The sequence below is a fragment of the Gamsiella multidivaricata genome (genome assembly GCF_025024155.1).
Source record: "Gamsiella multidivaricata strain RSA 2152 chromosome Unknown BC939scaffold_118, whole genome shotgun sequence".
Lineage (NCBI taxonomy): Eukaryota > Fungi > Mortierellomycota > Mortierellomycetes > Mortierellales > Mortierellaceae > Gamsiella > Gamsiella multidivaricata.
In genome coordinates this window covers 66359-86227 of record NW_026251826.1, presented here as the reverse complement: position 1 = coordinate 86227, position 19869 = coordinate 66359, and the positions used below count along the sequence as shown (strand labels likewise).

Below are 19869 nucleotides of genomic sequence, written 5' to 3'. Positions count from 1 at the left end.
GCAAGCAAACTAAGTACTAAAGAGGTACCATTTTGAATAAAAAAAAAATCTGTTCTTCGTATTCAAGGAGTAGGTGCAAAACTGATTCAATGATGACGGATGGCACAATCGTCATGCAGCAATGGGTGTGCATACTTCTGGCTCCAAAGCAAGCAGCCCTGTTCGTCATTGGATGGGCTACATTTGTGGTGAATATGACGATGGCTGAGGCATTGGTTCCTTGTAGGCGAGTGCCAACGCAAAAATCATCGCATCATTGAATCAGTTTTGCACCATACTGTACCGATACACGCGTGAGAAAGAACGAAACATGGCTCGTACCTGTGAGGCGTCGGTATGGTAGACGGCTCCGTAAAATGGTATAGAGGAAGAGTTTGGAGGGTATGGATGGTATGGAGGGTATAGAGGGTGTAGAAGTACAGTATGACTTGAGGGAGGATGGTGGGGAGAGAAGAAGACGAGGAAGAAGAGGAAGATGAGAAGAGAAAAGGGTTCCGAGGCAGAAAAAAAACCAAAAAAAAAAAAAGAAAAAAAAATCTGAGGGAAACTTTATTGTTACATGGAGTTTGTGCGGAGGCCACCGATTTACAGGCGCAAAAATCTATCCCTTAGTAGAGGGTCGAGTTTGTCCCCAGCCTGCCAGAGAAGCAATGGCAAGAGCCGAGCCACGATTGCCTTTTATAGGCAAAATCAAAGGCCAGCCTTAGCCGCATGCCCGCTCACGTGCAATGCGCTTTCGACGGCTGGATGGATTCGAGCCTAAGCCTAGCCTAGAGTCTAACCAGCCCCTCTGTAAGCAATTGCAAAATTTCCATAAGAGGCTATTTCGCGAGATAGTAGCATGCTACTTTGCGCTTTGAGAGAGGGCTGGAGACGAGCCTAAGCCCAGGGTAGATCTTGATAATTTAGCAAGTTGACAAATACACGCCCACTCATGTTCTCTCTCCTATAGGGAAAATGACCCCCTCCTTCCTATATGTAATAGCAACAGAACGAAGGAGGGAACAAGTGCAGGAACAAGAGGACACGAGGTAGGAACACGAGAGGCAGGGGACAAGAGACAAGGGCTAGAACGGATGATCTTTATTATACAGAGAGATAGAGGTATTTATACTAATATACAGGGGGCGCAGTGGTGGAGGCGCGGTGATGGAGGCGCGGTGATGGGGGCGTGGTTGAGGGCTAAGCAGAAGGTTAGCCTACAGTCCACGGAAAAAGTGTTAGCATGTTTTCATAATTTCGACCTTTTTTCTTTGATACTTACATCAATACCGCCTACTGCTACGAGGCTTCACGCGATCAACCTCGTATATTTGTTAAGGTTACCTGCCAAGTTACGAGCCAATGGATGCACTCTATCCGGCTAATTGAGGACATGAACATATTGACCCCATTCTAACACTTTTTCGAAATATGACCACCCTCTGATTCTGTTAGCTACTTTTCTGCCATTAATAATCGATATGGCCTCCTTTATTTGCGTGAAGCTTCTTCATGCGCTCGGGCATGCTCTCATATAGCTCGTGAAGGAATTCGATATCTATTGTTGTCCATATATCCTGAACACGCTCCCAGAGGTCGTCCAAAGAGCTTGGTGCCTCTGGATACTGATCAAGTCGGTACTTGAGGTGCGACCATAGATGCTCGATCGGGTTGAGGTCCGGAGAATTCGCAGGCCATTCCATGACTGCGATCTTGGATTTCCTAAGGAAGTGTTCGACTATGCCTGCTGTATGCACTTTGGCATTGTCCTGCTGAAAAATGAATTTTGCTGGATCCATACCAAACCAATCCCGAGATGCGCAAAGATAGTCCTTCAGTACACCGAGGTAGGCTTGCGCATCCATACTTCCTGGGATCCAGCAGGCATCGCCCAAGCCATAAAATGTCATGCAACCCCAGACCATAATTTTGCCCCCTCCGCCCTGCTTTGTTTTCTGCACTTGGTGAGGTTGGATATCCTTCCTGTTGGGCTTCTTGTAATAGAATTTCCTGCCGAAGGACCCAATCCTGCTGATTATAGTTTCGTCCGAGAACATCACATTCTTCCAGTCGTCCACGGTCCATTTCAAGTGCGCCTTAGCAAATTCGTAGCGTGCTCTGATTGATCCGGTGTCAGATCACGCTTCCTAGGCTGGACGTATGCTTTTAAGCCCTCCTGTTTAAGGTAGTTCCGGACACTGTCTACATGAACCTGCACTCCTTGCACCGATTGGATAAGTCGCTGGCCGTCGCGGAGGGTTACGGCTTTTCCTGTGACGAAATGACGAGCAAGTAAGGTCTTGGTCTTCTTCGAAACCTTCGAAGGACGCCCTATTTTAGGGGATGGAACGTTCTCCTTGTCCCTTTGACGAATCTTGGAAACGGAGAAAGTACAGATATGCAAGGATCTTGAGACCTCGCGGACAGATTTTCCTTGCCGAAGTTGGATAATCGCATCGCGTACGGTTTGTTCTCGCAGCCGCTTCATGTTTGATGTAAACTTGGGATGAATGTGGCGTAGGATGGGAGTAGTGGATAACTGTGCAGTTGTATTGTTCTAGTTGCGAGTGAGGATGCAGACCGTAAGGGAAGAGCACAATTTATAGGATTTTTTAAAAAGTGTTAGAGTGCACCTCATGACTTTCGAGATCCTTCGTTCCTCAGCTGAAGGTCATTCAAGCCTGGAACATTCTAGAAAACTCCTTGTAAATTACGACATTGTCCACCAGACATCTCGGTCCTTGGTAATAGCGTAATAGGGAGATAAAGGAGTATAAGTCCAAAATAGCAAAACATGCTAACACTTTTTCCGTGGACTGTAGCAATGTAGCAACAGCTAACTTCTTTTCAAGTATGGCGGAGTATTATCTAGCAATCTAGCAATATAGCAATAATATATCTCATGTTTTAAGTCGCGTGTTCCTCTAGGCATTCTCCTCCTGCTCCTCCTCGTCCTCCAGCTGCGGGCCTGGCTGCCCCAGCTGCCCCATACCCTTAGCGACGTTCAGGTAATATCTGTTCAAGGTCATGACCCTCAGTTGATCCTCCACGACCTGCAAGGCTGACTCCTCCCTTGCCTCCAACGTCGCCCCTTCGGTGTTCAGTATCAAATCCAAGATGGAGTACACGATTGTCTTCTTGAACGAGAATGTTTTCGCCAGCGTGTTACCATGCCCTTTGCGCCATTTGGATTTAAACGTCTTATTCAAGATCCAAAGTGATGGCCGCCCGTCTACGCCCCTGAACCATTCATCCCATTGTCGTTGAAGTGGTTCATTGCACGGCAGCATTGTAACGTCGACGAGATCCACACTATTAGGTGGATAGTGTACATACCGGGACCCTAATTCTTCTTCGAGCACCATCCGTCTCTCCTTCAAGGACTGCTGTCTAGGAGCTGCTGGGGCTGCTGGGGCTGCTGGAGCTACCGGTGCTACTGGTGTTACTGGTGCTGTTGGTGCTACAGGCGGAACCTGTTACCCCTGCTGCTGCCCCGGCTGCTGCTGATGCCCCATAATCGACTACAGTCCAAGGTGAGCAGTGTGACTAATCGAAGTCGATATGTCTTGTATAATTCCAAACATCCGAGCTACTAGCTCCTTATTACAGCTGTTGTTGTGGGTGACATAGCTGCTGAACTGGTTGACAAGGAGGTGTTCGAGGCGCTTTACTTGCTGGGCTGCCTGGTTGTTGCTTTCTTGAAAGAGATGGCGAAGTTCGCTTTCGGCTCGACTCATTCTGTTGTTCATCCTGCTGAATTCGTTATGGAGAGCTGGGGTATTGACGGAAAGACTGTCCGTCATGGGAGATCTTGCGGTTTCCATACTCCTTAGCAAGGTTCCCTTGAACTCCAAAAACAAGGATCCTTTGAAGACGCTGTGCTGAAGGATGCGATGGTCCCCATACAGGAACGGCTCATTGGGGAGGCTCATAAGTGCGACAGCATCCTGCAAGACGACTTTACGTAGGTGGGCCAGAAGGAGCAGCATCCTGATTTTAAGAATATCGGAGAACGAGATTGCCATTCGCTTGGTCGACTGCCGCTTATGATACACGTTTCTGTCCATCATCACGTTTTCGAGCCATTGCAGCCAATCCTCGCGTCCTTCAAGCTCCTTGAAGTGATCTTTGATGAACGGGAAAACCTGCCGCTGAAGCTCAGGTGGTGGTATTACAGTGTTCCGGGCCAGCCATAGACGTTCATTAGGGTGTGTACAACCAGCCATCTGGAATGCAACCTTGTGCGGGATTCTGGTCAAGTAATGTGTCGAGACGCGGCCATGACCTCAACTACCATGTTGCTCGATCGCAGATATCTCTGCACCAGCATCCTGGGCATGGCGAGCCCCAGCACCGCGATGAGCATGAGTGGGTTTCGAGGTAACGACTCCTGCATCCTCCCATAGCTCTTTTGAGGCCCGGTAGTGGGCTGCAGCCGACAGCTTGGACTTGTTATCCTTGCCAGGCATTAGGCAGTACGCAATCCATCCGTCGTCATCGAAAGGTGATCTACCATACTATAGAGAGACAGGAAGGGACAGAAAGGTATTATTAAATATTTATAAAAAAAAATGATATTATTGGGCAGAAAGCAGTATCAAGCGTTGCATACCATCCATTGCTCGAACAAGTAGAATGCAAAGCTATTGACAGGACAAATCTCGACGTCCTTATTGCGTACAACAACTCCGAAATTTTCCTTTCCCTCGCGATTGGTTTTTCCTTGTAACATCGAAAGGACGACCCCTACAGTGCTGTCAAAAACTGATTCATCGATCCGCTGATTCTGACATTCTCATTGCATTCGCCATCCCTTTTCATCAATCCTCAACTGGAGTCTCATCATTCATTCCTCGGATTAGTTACATCATTCTCATCCGCTCGCTTTGGAAACAAATCTCGTCATCGTTGCTCCTCGTAGATCTGAGATGAACTCATTCATTAAATCAATTGATCGACATGCTCTATGTGGAAACTTTGGCGTCAGATATCAATGTCTTATATTTACTGATTTGCCGCACAACTATGTCAACACATCCTACTTGATGTTCTCAACATTACCTATAAGTGTTATTTCCACATCCAGTTCTTTGACTACCATTTGGCACATATACTCCCACATGGATTTCCTGCGTAAAACGGTGTCAATGACATCTTTCGGCGGCCGTACTTGCTTCACTGATACTTTGAGGGCAAGATCTCTCATAAAGAATCTTATTGGATACAATATAAAAAGTTGAGATCGTTGCAGACTCTCCTCAAGGCGTAATGTTACAAACTATTTTTGGTACATGGGATTAGTGCGATCAGGGAGGCTATCAGGCGATTATGCCTTGGAGAGACTCCGCAACGATCTCAACTTTTTATATTGTATCCAATAAGATTCTTTATGAGAGATCTTGCCCTCAAAGTATCAGTGAAGCAAGTACGGCCGCCGAAAGATGTCATTGACACCGTTTTACGCAGGAAATCCATGTGGGAGTATATGTGCCAAATGGTAGTCAAAGAACTGGATGTGGAAATAACACTTATAGGTAATGTTGAGAACATCAAGTAGGATGTGTTGACATAGTTGTGCGGCAAATCAGTAAATATAAGACATTGATATCTGCCGCCAAAGTTTCCACATAGAGCATGTGTCACGAACCTATGCTTATTCAGAGTCAAGATGACCTTCTTAAGCGTGGCAGGACAGAACAAGGGGGAGGAGATTCAGTTTGGGAAACAGGGTCAAGAAAGCGTAGATATATTGAAGTTGCTAGATAAGGAATAAAGATACAGAACTACGGGATGTATATATGTTTCTCATTGCCTTCGTGTAACGGTCGTACGCGTTGCCAAGAGTCGACCGATCACTTGCCAAGTATCGATCGATCGTGTCGTGGCACGCGACAGCATATCGATCATTTGATTTAATGAATGAGTTCATCTCAGATCTACGAGGAGCAACGATGACGAGATTTGTTTCCAAAGCGAGCGGATGAGAATGATGTAACTAATCCGAGGAATGAATGATGAGACTCCAGTTGAGAATTGATGAAAAAGGGATGGCGAATGCAATGAGAATGTCAGAATCAGCGGATCGATGAATCAGTTTTTGACAACACTGTATGTATTGCTGTCGACGGAGGCAGCAGGAATGGGGTGCGATATCAGTGACGTTGTCCGCGTCGTCCAGTATGGATATCCCAACAATATCTCGACTCTTGTTCAACGACTTGGTCGAGCGGCGCGCGATCCACACATTTCTGGGTCCGGGATTCTTCTTGTGCCACGACGTGATATCCAGTCGATTGAACCGGCACTCAAAAAATATGTCACCTCGACCACCTGTCGACGCAGATATCTGAATTCGTATTTCAACAACCAACACCAGGATCTAGAAAACTGTTGCGACATATGTAACCCCGAATTTGTCATGGAAACGGGAATTGCGGGGACCAGTAAAATTAAGAAAGGTCGGCCACCATTACGGGCAGGAGCAGAGAAGGCTCGCGCATTGGAGGTGATCAAGGCCTGGAGGCTTGACGCTTTCAATCTCTTCTACAAGGATCGCTGCTATCTAGTGGGCTCAGGCAGTGTGATGCCTGATTCAATGATGGATAAGCTAGCAGCCAAAAGCGCCGCTGTCGTCAAGGTAACGAGTCTCCCTGAGGTCGTCCGTTGGGAGCCACTGACGCCTCTAATCGGACGAATGCTCAGCATCAGGCTCATAGAGCTGAACGTAACAATCAGATCTGAAAGGCCGTCAGGACTGAAAAGGATAGACCTCAGACAATATTTGCAAAATACAATGCCGCATCAACCAGCACTACCAGCACCAGCACCAGCATCGGCATCAGTACCAGCACCAGTACCAGCATCAGCACCAGCACCAGCCGGAGCGCAGAGCAGGATAGACCTCAAACAAGGCTTACCATACATAACGCTACAGATACCAGCACCAGAACCACCAACAGCCACATCAGAGTCTATCAAAGAATTCAAACAACACATGCTAGAGCTCAAACGACTACTATCGAGTGATTCGAAAGATGAATTGCAGGAATGGGATAAGAAGCAACTGCAATAGCAGCAGCAACAGCAACAGCAACGGCAAGAGCAAGAGCAACAGTACCAGCAACGGCAACAGCAATTGCACCAGCAATGGCAACAGCAACAGCAACAGCGACAGGAACAGCAATAGATCTTGCTACAGAGATGGCAAAAGCAACAGCAACAGCAACAGCAACAGCAACAGCAACAGCCAAAGCGGCAACAGATTGAACAACTGGAGCAGTTGGAGCAACACGAGCAACAGACTCTTAAACGACAACGTCAAAGGAAACAACTACCGACACAAAGAGCACAATGCCCTTTCAGAGTCAAGACCGCCATGAATTTTTCAAAAAAAACCTGATCAGTAGTTGCAACAGCAGCAGAGTCAAGGGGTCAAGGGCAGTGGTCAAGTAGGAATGCGTAGAAATGAATGCTGTTTAATGATCGTAAGTAGGGTCTATATATACATGTCTGGGGCCTATTGTACAGTGTCGTAGTGGTGTTGTCATGATGCCGGGCTCCCATCCTGGCTCTGTGTGTCGTAACCGTGCAGCTTGGTAACCGAGTGGTAATCCTGTTGCATCTTACCTGAGTATCCAGAAAAGAGGAAGAGTATCCTTCGATCAATATCACAGATTACCTGCAGGTTGAGAGAGTATCGGCCGTATCGATCAAAGTAAAAGTCACCCTGATGCGAAGGGTGCTGCTCAAAGGGAACTGTGGTCCCGTCTACAAACCCCACGCAACCAGAAAACCCCTTATGTGCTACTCTTGCCGAGTGTGCCTGCCGCTGCTCTGGAGTGGGTCAGTGCAAAAAACGCTCTTGCAAAGACAGAATTGCAATTAAAACTCGGTTTGTGTAATTGGTGCAAGATCCTTCACTCTTGTGCCACGTTTCTGCAAGACGGGTTGCTGCCATGCCGTTTCCATTGTGCCCCAGTCGGTCCAGAACAATTGCCAGTTGTACTGCCACCTCCTCCTGCTCCTTGTACCCACCGCTCTTAAAAATGTTGTGGTTGAAGACAAGTCGTAAGAGTTTCAAAAAACTGGAGCTCTTCATCCTCATGAAGGCCAGGCACTTCCTGTTGTTGAACCCTTCCAAACGCTCAATTACACTATGGTTGTTGCGAGCGTACATAAGGGGCCTGGAGATATATCGAAAAGAGTATGAGCGCGCAAGTTCCGAGACCAGTTCATCTACAAAGTCCATGTCACCATTAGGCGCAGCAAGAGTTCCCTCGAATGTGAGTGCATCCTCCAAGTCTTGCGCCGAGAGACTATTGCGAAAGGAATCTTCCAGCTGCTCTGACTGCACCACGATTGCCGCCTTGAGTTGCGCTCGCCATTGTCTCTCGTAATCACGTCGCGCCATGGTGGGTGACTGTGTGAGACGGAAGCAGTAGCCGTAGATGATGGGGAGCGAAGGGGCCCGTAAGGTCACGTGACATCGCTTAAAATTTTGTTCATTTTAAATTTTTGAATATAAAAGGAATTGAGTAGAGCCAATAATAATAATAATAATTAGGCTCGAATCCAGCCTTCATTAAAGCGTCAGCCACTATTCCCTTTTTCAGAAGGGATGGCAATTTGCTTCTCTTACGGCTGGTTGCAAACTCGGGCGTTTACTATAGCTTATTCTTTTTGGAAGGTTGTTAAGGGTTTCTTGCTTCTCCCCAAAAATTTGTACGTGGATCTGGATCTGTATTACCATGCCTGCATGGTCGCATGGTCTTGCTTTTTTTTTTCTTTTTTTCTCACACGCTACGACTTTAGCTGGCAGAGTCGAATAACATGAAGACTCAAGCTTATTATCCGAGGGCCAGGACCATATATGTCCCACCCTCTTTTCCCACCCTGGTTCATTTCTGCACGCCCTGGCTCTCCTTTGAGAAGATAGTAGGCATTCATGGTATACGAGCAGAATTTATTTCATTTTTTCCTTACGGGTAGTTTCTGGATTTTCGCATTTTATTTCAATAAAAGAAGATAACACATATATGGTCCTGGCCCTCGGATAATAAGCTTGAGTCTTCATGTTATTCGACTCTGCCAGCTAAAGTCGTAGCGTGTGAGAAAAAAAGAAAAAAAAAAGCAAGACCATGCGACCATGCAGGCATGGTAATACAGATCCAGATCCACGTACAAATTTTTGGGGAGAAGCAAGAAACCCTTAACAACCTTCCAAAAAGAATAAGCTATAGTAAACGCCCGAGTTTGCAACCAGCCGTAAGAGAAGCAAATTGCCATCCCTTCTGAAAAAGGGAATAGTGGCTGACGCTTTAATGAAGGCTGGATTCGAGCCTAAATAATAATGGTATCTTAAACAACTCAGATTTTAATTGCGGGGATCGCACGTGATTTTGTGGCACAAGACTACCATTTGTATAAAATTTGCTCCATTTAGTCCAAAAGAAACCTGCTCCAAGGTCCAAAAAAACCAATGCATAATTTTCATGCAACGAACCACAGACCAGTTACCATAAAGACAAAGAAAAATTCTAATCACTTCTTATTCCTCGCCCTCGCACTCACCCTCATTCTTTTTTCCCTCATTCACACGCACGCAAAACACGCTACAACAATGAGCTCCATAAAACAGCTGGCGTACTGGAAGACATACTTCACTCCCAACCGCTACTCAAACGACCTCATCCCTGATCAGACCGGCAAAGTGGCGATTGTGACTGGTGCCAACACAGGACTCGGATACGCGACCATGGTCGCTTTGGCTGGTCATGGCGCACATGTCTTTTTGGCCTGCCGTAGCGAGGAACGTGCCTTGCATGCGGTCGAGAAGGCTAAACAAGAAATCAAGGAAAAGTACCCCCGAGCTCCTGCTCCCAACCTTGAGTTTTTGGAATTGGATTTGAACGATATGAGCAAGTGTAAGAAGGCCGCGAACGAGTTCTTGAACAAGGGTTTGCCTTTGCACCTGCTTGTCAATAACTCGGGTATCATGACGACCCCTTTTGCGTTGAGTGCCGATGGCATCGAACAGCAATTCGCTGTCAACCATATGGGGTAAGAGAACCAAGCGATTGTTTTTTTGAACGCTAAAAATATAGCCTGCTAAACTGTTAGAGTGTTAATTGTCATCTCATCCCTTCCTTCCTCTTCATAGACACTTTGTTTTCACGACGGCGTTGTTGGATCGGATCAAGGAGTCACAACCTTCGAGAATTGTCGTTTTGAGGTAACACTTGTGGAAATATACACATCGCACTCGTTGAAGGAAGGATCCCTACGTAACAATATCTCCGGTCAACTGTCGCACTAACTGTGCAATTGCTTCGTTCCACTCTTTCCTCGGTACAGTTCTCATTCCCACGAAAGACCAGTCGAGGGCGGTATCGACTTTGACACCCTTAACGACGAGAAGATGTCCACTATCGTTTCTCGCTATGGTCGTTCCAAACTCGCCAACGTTCTCTTTGGCAAAGCACTCGCCCGTCGATTTGCCGATACGCAAGTTTATGTCAACATTGTCCACCCTGGCTTTGTGGCCACAGAACTGCAGCGCCACAATAAGGAGTTGTTTGGACCGGTGGTCTTAAGGGTCCTTGAGGCTATAACGGCTGTCATGGCAATGACCCCAGAAGTCGGTGCGTTGACACAGTTATATGTCGCTACGAGTCCCGAGATTGTGAACAAGGATATCCGAGGACGATATTTTGTTCCTATTGCGAATGAGATTCAGCCGAGTGCTTATGCTCAGGATGAGGAGTTGCAAGAGAAGTTGTGGGCGTTCTCGGAAAAGTTGGTTATAGAGAAAGTTCGCGCGTAGGAAACCTTACTAATTATACGTAATAAACTTCTCCCTCTATGATTTTTATGACAATTCCATACCAATGCCCATGAAGGGATGAGCCTTCGATACGGGAATTAAGCGAGAGTGCCATGGTATCTTGGACTAAGTGACACTGTCTTGACTTGGTCTTGGGGCGCGCGAGAAATTTTTGCTATAGTGTGATACAGTCCACGGAAAAAGTGTTAGTGTCGCGTGCCACGACACGATCGATCGATACTTGGCAAGTGATCGGTCGACTCTTGGCAACGCGTACGACCGTTACACGAAGGCAATGAGAAACATATATATATCCCGTAGTTCTGTATCTTTTATTCCTTATCTAGCAACTTCAATATATCTACGCTTTCTTGACCCTGTTTCCCAAACTGCATCTCCTCCCCCTTGTTCTGTCCTGCCACGCTTAAGAAGGTCATCTTGACTCTGAATAAGCATAGGTTCGTGACAGTTAGCATGTTTTGCTATTTTGGACTTATACTCCTTTATCTCCCTATTACGCTATTACCAAGGACCGAGATGTCTGGTGGACAATGTCGTAATTTACAAGGGGTTTTCTAGAATGTTCCAGGCTTGAATGACCTTCAGCTGAGGAACGAAGGATCTCGAAAGTCATGAGGTGCACTCTAACACTTTTTAAAAAATCCTATAAATTGTGCTCTTCCCTTACGGTCTGCATCCTCACTCGCAACTAGAACAATACAACTGCACAGTTATCCACTACTCCCATCCTACGCCACATTCATCCCAAGTTTACATCAAACATGAAGCGGCTGCGAGAACAAACCGTACGCGATGCGATTATCCAACTTCGGCAAGGAAAATCTGTCCGCGAGGTCTCAAGATCCTTGCATATCTCTACTTTCTCCGTTTCCAAGATTCGTCAAAGGGACAAGGAGAACGTTCCATCCCCTAAAATAGGGCGTCCTTCGAAGGTTTCGAAGAAGACCAAGACCTTACTTGCTCGTCATTTCGTCACAGGAAAAGCCGTAACCCTCCGCGACGGCCAGCGACTTATCCAATCGGTGCAAGGAGTGCAGGTTCATGTAGACAGTGTCCGGAACTACCTTAAACAGGAGGGCTTAAAAGCATACGTCCAGCCTAGGAAGCGTGATCTGACACCGGATCAATCAGAGCACGCTACGAATTTGCTAAGGCGCACTTGAAATGGACCGTGGACGACTGGAAGAATGTGATGTTCTCGGACGAAACTATAATCAGCAGGATTGGGTCCTTCGGCAGGAAATTCTATTACAAGAAGCCCAACAGGAAGGATATCCAACCTCACCAAGTGCAGAAAATAAAGCAGGGCGGAGGGGGCAAAATTATGGTCTGGGGTTGCATGACATTTTATGGCTTGGGCGATGCCTGCTGGATCCCAGGAAGTATGGATGCACAAACCTACCTCGATGTACTGAAGGTGTCACGAATTAAGGTTGAGGACAGACTTGCGCTCATCTCAATTGACCCTAGTGGCTTGTGATTACCTTGCGTCTGCTACGCGAGCCCAAATCACGTCGCGTCTCCAGAATTACCCCACACGGAAAGCATAACTGGTTTAACGTTGCTTGCCCGTTTCAAGTAGACGATTGCCCGCGTCCACCCTTGTCCATTCCATTATGTTTCGGTCCCGAGTACGGGAGCTTATAGGACATAAGCTACCGAGCTGGGGTCCCGAGTCAAGTTTTATTCACATATAAAAGACATAACTAGCTGCCATAATCAAACCTCAGTCTGCAATAAAATACTTTCCTGCCCTGTACTCACTCTTGCTCTTACATTCTCCACTTGCCTGCCAGTCCAGATCTTGACAGAAGGACCATCTTTGCGCATCTCGGGATTGGTTTGGTATGGATCCAGCAAAATTCATTTTTCAGCAGGACAATGCCAAAGTGCATACAGCAGGCGTAGTCGAACACTTCCTTAGGAAATCCAAGATCGCAGTCATGGAATGGCCTGCGAATTCTCCGGACCTCAACCCGATCGAGCATCTATGGTCGCACCTCAAGTACCGACTTGATCAGTATCCAGAGGCACCAAGCTCTTTGGACGACCTCTGGGAGCGTGTTCAGGATATATGGACAACAATAGATATCGAATTCCTTCACGAGCTATATGAGAGCATGCCCGAGCGCATGAAGAAGCTTCACGCAAATAAAGGAGGCCATATCGATTATTAATGGCAGAAAAGTAGCTAACAGAATCAGAGGGTGGTCATATTTCGAAAAAGTGTTAGAATGGGGTCAATATGTTCATGTCCTCAATTAGCCGGATAGAGTGCATCCATTGGCTCGTAACTTGGCAGGTAACCTTAACAAATATACGAGGTTGATCGCGTGAAGCCTCGTAGCAGTAGGCGGTATTGATGTAAGTATCAAAGAAAAAAGGTCGAAATTATGAAAACATGCTAACACTTTTTCCGTGGACTGTACATTGCTACATGGCTCATTGCATGCCCCCTCCCCCCTCCCATCGAATGAACACTTCGTCAACGCCCTTTGCTTACCATTCATCATTGCAAAAAAAGAGCCCTCGAACCCGCAGGCGGTTATGTATCAACCCTAACGAGTTGTGTACCTTCAGCCACTTTGATACTTAATAGTATCAAGTGTTTTTTTGGTGAGATACGTGTGGCTGAACCATCAGGTCAAAAATCAAAAATTTATTTCTGATTTCTGACCCACCGATACTGTTCTTGATCCTTCGCTAGCGCATCTATTCGAATAAAACTGATAATTCGATTCATTCGAATCATTCAAATTAATCGAATTAATCGGATTAATCGAATCAATCGAATCAATCGAATCAATAGAATCAATCGAAATATTAGAACCATTCGAATTAACTGAATTAATCGAATTATTGCGCATTTCATAAATTTTTATTCGACTCCTGACGAGGAGCTGTCGACAATCCACGAAGTGTCAAAATTAAAGTGTCACACTTGTCAGAGTAAAGTGTTAGAAAAGTAAGGACGAGTGCGTACTTATCCAGATCGAAAGAGTAGGCACAGATACTCCTAGTAAATGGGCAATGTGCTCTTTGTCATATCCCTGAAAACAATAAAGATTGATGGCAACCCAACGAAGGTCTTCGGAATACATCTGAAGGGAAAGGTTGAAGGGGATAATGGATTGGGGGAGGAGATCGAACAAAAAAGAAGTGAATAATGGATATGATGACGTTTCCTATGCTTTCTCAGGACAAACCTACACTTCAATTAACACTTCATAAAGCAGTGCTGATAATTATCCAAAAAAAAGTATAGTTCTTAATATGTCTTCAGCGACGAGATGCCAGAAACCCTGAGGTGTTATCTTTTTATGTGATTGAGAAGAAACGACATCATTTTTTACTTGTTTTGAGAGTGACACTTCACCTCCAAGTGTTGATACTTCAAAGCGAAGTGTATTTACCCTTAAGCTGGAAAGAATTGAAGCGTTGTCCGTGACATCTTATTCAAAAATTTTGACTAATCGAATTAATCGAATCATTTGAATTCAAGGGTACCATTCGAATCGAATCGAATAGGGGGTTTCAAACTCAGTAATTTTGATGCGTATTTCCAAATGCGTGTGACAGAAATACGTATAAAAATGCGTACGTGCAGAAAAATTGAAACCACTGAGTTTGAAACCCCCTAATTAGACGCGCTAGCGTTGTCTTGAGGTATTGAGGGTAGTGTACATGTTAGCTTGGGCTGTGTACATGTTTGTTTGCGGCATTTTATTTTCTAAGAATTTTATGCACTGCACAAACTCAACAGAGACCAAAGAAAAGTACCAAAGAAACTTGACAGGAAAACCTGCAAACGTGCAGGGATGAGGAAAGGCGGCGTACAACACGACATCATGAAATACTCATATTGCTCTGATGATGGACCACGTCTGCTTCTGGATTAAACGACGCTATCGAATGCTAAGCCTCGGCAGCACAAGCGTGCTGAAGGACGCATTTTTTGCTTTTATCAACCGACCCTGGTATGTACGCTAATTAATAATGTCTAATACTAGACCAATGCACATGTACATTGTGTCCCCTATGAAATCACGCGGTAATCAGCCTGTTAAAAAGCACGCAATGCTTGCAAATACAACGCTTACAAATACAATGCTTATAAAAACGCTATGGCAGACTTTATTGCATCTATAAGTACGGTAGCTTGCTATTTATTGGCTTGCATTTAAGCAGGTGCTTTGTTCACTATAACTCCCTTTTCTGTCATTCAGCTCACCTTATCTACATCACCATCCGCAGTTTTCGACCATGTCAACCCTTCCGTCTACCCAGAAAGCCGTCGCTCTACCGGCCAAGCGCTCTCCCCTCGTCGAGATCTCGACCCCAGTGCATCCCCCTGCCGCTGGCGAGGTAGTGGTACATGTTCAATGGACCGCGTCTTCACCCCTGGATCTCCATCGCTCTGATGGTGGCCTTCTCATCACCTCGTATCCAGCCCTGCAAGGAAGCGGTGGCGCTGTGGGAACCGTAGTCGCTACTGGCTCCGGAGGCGACCTTAAGGGCCTCCAGGTCGGAGACCACGTCTCGACTTTTGCATTCCATGGCGGCAAGGAGGCGAATCAACAGCAGTACATCACCATCCCCGCATACCTGGCCTCCAAAGTCCCCGAAGGAATACCGCTGCAGGCTGCTGTCACGGTGCCAGTGAACTTGGTCACCGTATTTCACTCAGTCACAGCCGACCTCGAGCTCGAACTGCCATGGCCTATCCCAAAGGACTGGAAACCCAAGGCGGCGAACAGGCCTATCCTCGTCTGGGGCGCCAGTAGCAGTGTAGGCATATTTGCCATCCAGGTTCTCCGGCACTGGGGGTACACCAATGTCCTCACCGTCTCGAGCAATCAGCACCACGAATATCTCAAGAATCTCGGCGCGACTGTCTGCTTCGATTACAGAAAACCTGATGTCGTGAACAACATCCTGGACTATTTGAAGGACGCGGAGGAGCCCAAGGTACCATATATCTTGGATTGTATAGGATCGCTCAACGGCACACTGGAACCCTTGGCCAAGATAGCTCAGAGAGGCTCCCGGGTCGCCGTCATGCTTCCTGTCATAGTCAAGGATGCAAGCGAGGAAGAGGAGCCAGTGTACGAGATGGACGTCTCAAAATGTCTGCCAGGCAAGTGGGCCAACGGTGCCATTGTCCGCGGCGTGCGTACACATTTCTACCTTCAGAACGACTTCTTCAAGGAGAAGCTGCAGCCGGAGATTTTACCTTCACTGTTAGCCCAAGGGATCATCAAGCCCAATAACCAGCGGGTAGTTGAAGGAGCGACGCTGGTCGAGAGAGCGCAGAACGCCCTAACTCTACTGAGGAGTAAGGCCGTTAGTGGGGAGAAGCTGGTATATAAGGTATCGGAGGCGTGAGATGGGCTGTCAAGGATGAGTGGCGTCTGAGATGGCTTCAATGTGTGATATATTCTTACCGATCACGCCACAGCAATATATGTATAGCCACTCTTTGTTCATTACAACCTCCTCTTTCACAACTAAAGCTATCTTTCACAGTCCAACTTTTCACCACTGTTTCCATCGTATTGTACACGGAGTGCCAAGTTCTGGCATATCACATTGCTTCGTCTAACGTAACTGTTCGCCAAGACTCTTCTTCATAGACTACCTGTATAAATATCCCAGCCTCTTGTACAATACACAGTGCTGCATATTCAGCCGAGTCCAGCGTGCTTTATTACTATATAAATCTATCACCTCTGAAACTTAATCTAGAGTTGATTAATAAATATTGTGTAGATGTGTGTTTGGAGACACATCTCTTTCTCACTGACTTCAAAAACCACCATATATTTCATTTTTTTCAGTGAAGATACTATCCACACACACATACACACACATACACTACCGAAAATAATGAGTAAATGTTTTGGTATAAGTGCCGATAAAATTTTATGCCTCGATGTCCAAGACCACTAGTGCTGTGCATGTTCGCCAGTAATATCATGGTCCATTCAGCATCGCGTGGAATGACTACCAGGTGTGTCTAATACAGCGAGCCATATATATCTCAAATTAAAAATTATGACGTCATTTACTCATTATTACCCCCATGCACTTTTGAACCTCGTTTTGCTCTTTCTTCTCCACTTCAGCTACCCACACACTCCTACTACCATAATATCGACTACCTTACGCCACGACTTTAAATCCTACATGAAGAAGCTCAATCATAACATTGAACAGGGGATCATTGCTGACCTCCGGTTGAAAATGACCACACGAGCCATTGCCAAGAGACGTGGAGTATCACAGGCCAAGGTCTCTCAGCTCGCGCAGACCATCAAGGAGACCCTTCCGCCGCGAAAATCCGGCCGCCCTGGGAAAGTATCCGAGGCAACCAAACGTTTGATGGTTCGAGAAATCACAAATGGTACACTTCAAATCGCTGTAGACGTGCAGGAACGGCTTAGTAGAGACTTTGGGACGGACTTGACGGCAGCAAGAGTTCGACAGATCTTGAGACAGGAGGGTCTGACCGCCGTGCGCAAACGGCGAAGGCCAAAACTTACCTCCAAGCACAAGGCGGAGCGCATGGATTTCGTGCGAAAGTACGAGCACTGGACAATCGATGATTGGAAACGAGTCGTTTGGTCCGACGAGACTAGGGTCAACCGCATTGGGTCCGATGGAGTCCTGTGGGTCTGGAAAAAGGGAGGTGACAAGTCTCTGGACGATCGGCTTGTCCAGGAGGAGGTCAAGTTCGGCGGCGGTTCCATCATGCTATGGGGGTGCATGACCTGGCATGGTGCTGGATTCATTTCCAGGATCGAGGGGATCATGGACGCCAGTCTCTATGTCGAAATCCTGGAGGAATGTCTCCCACTCACCCAGCGCTGGTACAAGATCAAGCCTAAGGATATGATCTTTCAACAGGACAACGACTCGAAACACACTTCCAGCACTGCGATGAATTTCTTTAAGCAGCACAAGTACAATTTGTTGTTCTGGCCGCCCAACTCTCCTGACCTAAATCCGATCGAGCACCTCTGGGACTACGCAAAACGCCAGTTAGGCAAGTACCCGGTGCCTCCGAAGGGCATGATCGAACTATGGGAAAGATTTCAGGCGGAGTGGAACAAGATTCCCCCTTCTGTCTGCCAAGGCTTGATTGAGAGTATGCCCAGAAGGATCGAAGCTGTTAAGAATGCCAAGGGAGGCCACACTAGGTACTAAACAGGCCATCAGTAAACTTGATATCGAAGATGAATAAAAAAAAATAAAAACCATGTCCATGGGAGAAATAATGAGTAAATTGAACAGTTTAAACTTAATTCTGTATACAACGCGCAATAATTTTCTCCGCATCTCCCAAATGCTGTAGATTACTTTTCATTGCACTGGCATGTTATCCTGTAACTATCACCAGCTATATAACCCGGGTTCGGAAACAACTGACAAATGTGCTACAAAAGTGAAAATCATTTACTCATTATTTTCGGTAGTGTACTTGAGCCGCAACGTTACATTCTGAGGGGCATCATGCAATATGTTCTGTCTGACTCCTTTGCCCCAGTACATGCCTATGCTTTTGAGGTCCCTTTGCGTAGTACTCAACTAGTATTTGTGGTCTTCGAGTTCATTCATGGCGGCATTTATTCGACCACTTGTGCTTGGAAGGCCTCTTTTGTTAAGCCCTTCGACAGCTTTGCCTAGTTGAGCTGCGTACTCTGGACCCTGCTCCTTCATAGGCCGCCCAGTTCTAACTCCTCCTTTTATATCCTCGCCCTTGGAGATTCTCAATGCGGCTTGACAGGAGTTTTCACCTACACCCGTCAGATCTTTCAGTTGATAACTGTCGCTTGCGCCCGGCAAGGACCTGAACCACAATTGAACCTCGGGCGGCGCGAGTTTGGCCACGGTAAGGTAGACATGTGCCATCATGTTGAGCTCGGTTGTGCTTAAGGTTTTGGAGCGATGCTTCAAAGACTTCAGAGTCATTCTCCAGCCGTCCTCGTCGCTTGTTTCCAGGAAGGGGTTAGGCGTTGCAGAAAACTGAGCATCCTTGTTCGCTTGGGGGGAGGCGCGAGTCTTGAATTTGAGTGCGCGTGCTTTCCTCATTGGGGACGGGGTCTTGTTCAAGGCGCGTATGCCTGGGAGCCAGCCATACTTGACTGGCGAAGTCTTTGGGGGTCCTTTTAAGAGGAGATTTTTCATTGGTCGATCCGGGATCCGTGCCTGAACCGTTAGCGGGCTTGGACGCGTCGCCGCCAGACGTAGGGGAAAGCACGAGAGGAGGCGCAAAAAGGTCAACATTGCCATCGTCCTGAGGTGATGGTGCAGAAAAGCTGGGAGGAGAAGGTGTAGAAAATGGTGGAGAGGGGGCGGAAAGGTGGTGGGGTATGGAGGTGGGGCTGCTTGAAGTCCCTTCACTGTCTTCGTTGTTGTTCATGTTCGAGGCTGGACGCGTCTTTGACAATTATGGAAGTAAAGGTTCAGGTTAAATGTCGCAGATGATGACCAACCCAGTCGCTCACGACAGCCATATGCACATGGGCACGCTGGCACATGACTGGCTGGATGCTGCATGGCTGGATGCTTACATGCAAGTTATCTATTTGCCAACCCGGGTTGCCATGCATTATTTGCCAACCCCCCTAATTGACTGCTGTTACGAGACTTATTTTGGCTCGCCTGCTGAATCCACATACACTGCAGCGGCGATTGAGGCAGCGGTCAGTTCAGCTCTACTCAGTACAGCTGGATCCATGCTACGAGGATGTGGGTAGGCTAGTGTAATGACTCGTCAGCAGGGGTAAAGGAGGAGGAGGAGTAGTGGGGCAGCGAGGAGGAATGGTAAGAGCAAGCAGATGCGAGTTAGTGCAGCCTGCAGTGGACAAGTGTGTAGTGGGCAGCATCAGCGGTCAATTAGAGGGGGGTTGTCAAATAGATAACTTTGCTTACATGCAGCCAACCATGCGGCCTTTTTTTTTTTATTGACGCCAGATCCCCTCAGGCGTGCAGCAGCCAGTCATGCAACTTTGGCCATCCTCATCCTTGTACGTGAACCTCAC

General features: G+C 46.8%; 6 protein-coding genes across 6 annotated transcripts; 3 read left to right on the top strand and 3 right to left on the bottom strand.

Moving 5' to 3' along the window:
• Positions 1 to 2906: 2906 nt before the first annotated feature.
• On the bottom strand, positions 2907 to 4208 carry BC939DRAFT_508130 (uncharacterized protein; the record flags this gene model as incomplete). Its single annotated transcript, XM_051560965.1, has 2 exons — positions 2907 to 3442; positions 3590 to 4208. 2 exons carry the CDS (start codon positions 4206 to 4208, stop codon positions 2907 to 2909), a joined length of 1155 nt encoding a protein of 384 aa, XP_051406712.1.
• A 1859-nt stretch (positions 4209 to 6067) lies between these two features.
• Positions 6068 to 6253, top strand: BC939DRAFT_381373 (uncharacterized protein; the record flags this gene model as incomplete). Its single annotated transcript, XM_051551756.1, has 1 exon — positions 6068 to 6253. A coding segment is annotated over one exon (186 nt), but the record flags the coding sequence as incomplete, so codon positions are not given.
• A 1206-nt stretch (positions 6254 to 7459) lies between these two features.
• BC939DRAFT_468513 (uncharacterized protein) lies at positions 7460 to 8579 on the bottom strand. The gene has a single exon (XM_051557911.1). The coding sequence runs from the start codon at positions 8390 to 8392 to the stop codon at positions 7826 to 7828; it is 567 nt and encodes a 188-aa protein (XP_051406710.1). The 5' UTR covers positions 8393 to 8579; the 3' UTR covers positions 7460 to 7825.
• Positions 8580 to 9601: 1022 nt separating this feature from the next.
• Positions 9602 to 10804, top strand: BC939DRAFT_403561 (uncharacterized protein; the record flags this gene model as incomplete). The annotated part of the gene is made up of 3 exons (XM_051552750.1): positions 9602 to 10041; positions 10142 to 10213; positions 10336 to 10804. The coding sequence occupies 3 exons, from the start codon at positions 9602 to 9604 to the stop codon at positions 10802 to 10804; spliced, it is 981 nt and encodes a 326-aa protein (XP_051406709.1).
• A 3837-nt stretch (positions 10805 to 14641) lies between these two features.
• Positions 14642 to 16629, top strand: BC939DRAFT_468507 (chaperonin 10-like protein). Its single transcript, XM_051557910.1, has one exon. The coding sequence runs from the start codon at positions 15089 to 15091 to the stop codon at positions 16208 to 16210; it is 1122 nt and encodes a 373-aa protein (XP_051406708.1). The 5' UTR covers positions 14642 to 15088; the 3' UTR covers positions 16211 to 16629.
• Positions 16630 to 18241: 1612 nt separating this feature from the next.
• Positions 18242 to 19441, bottom strand: BC939DRAFT_468504 (uncharacterized protein). Its single transcript, XM_051557909.1, has one exon. The coding sequence runs from the start codon at positions 19115 to 19117 to the stop codon at positions 18413 to 18415; it is 705 nt and encodes a 234-aa protein (XP_051406707.1). The 5' UTR covers positions 19118 to 19441; the 3' UTR covers positions 18242 to 18412.
• Between the last annotated feature and the right edge of the window lie 428 nt (positions 19442 to 19869).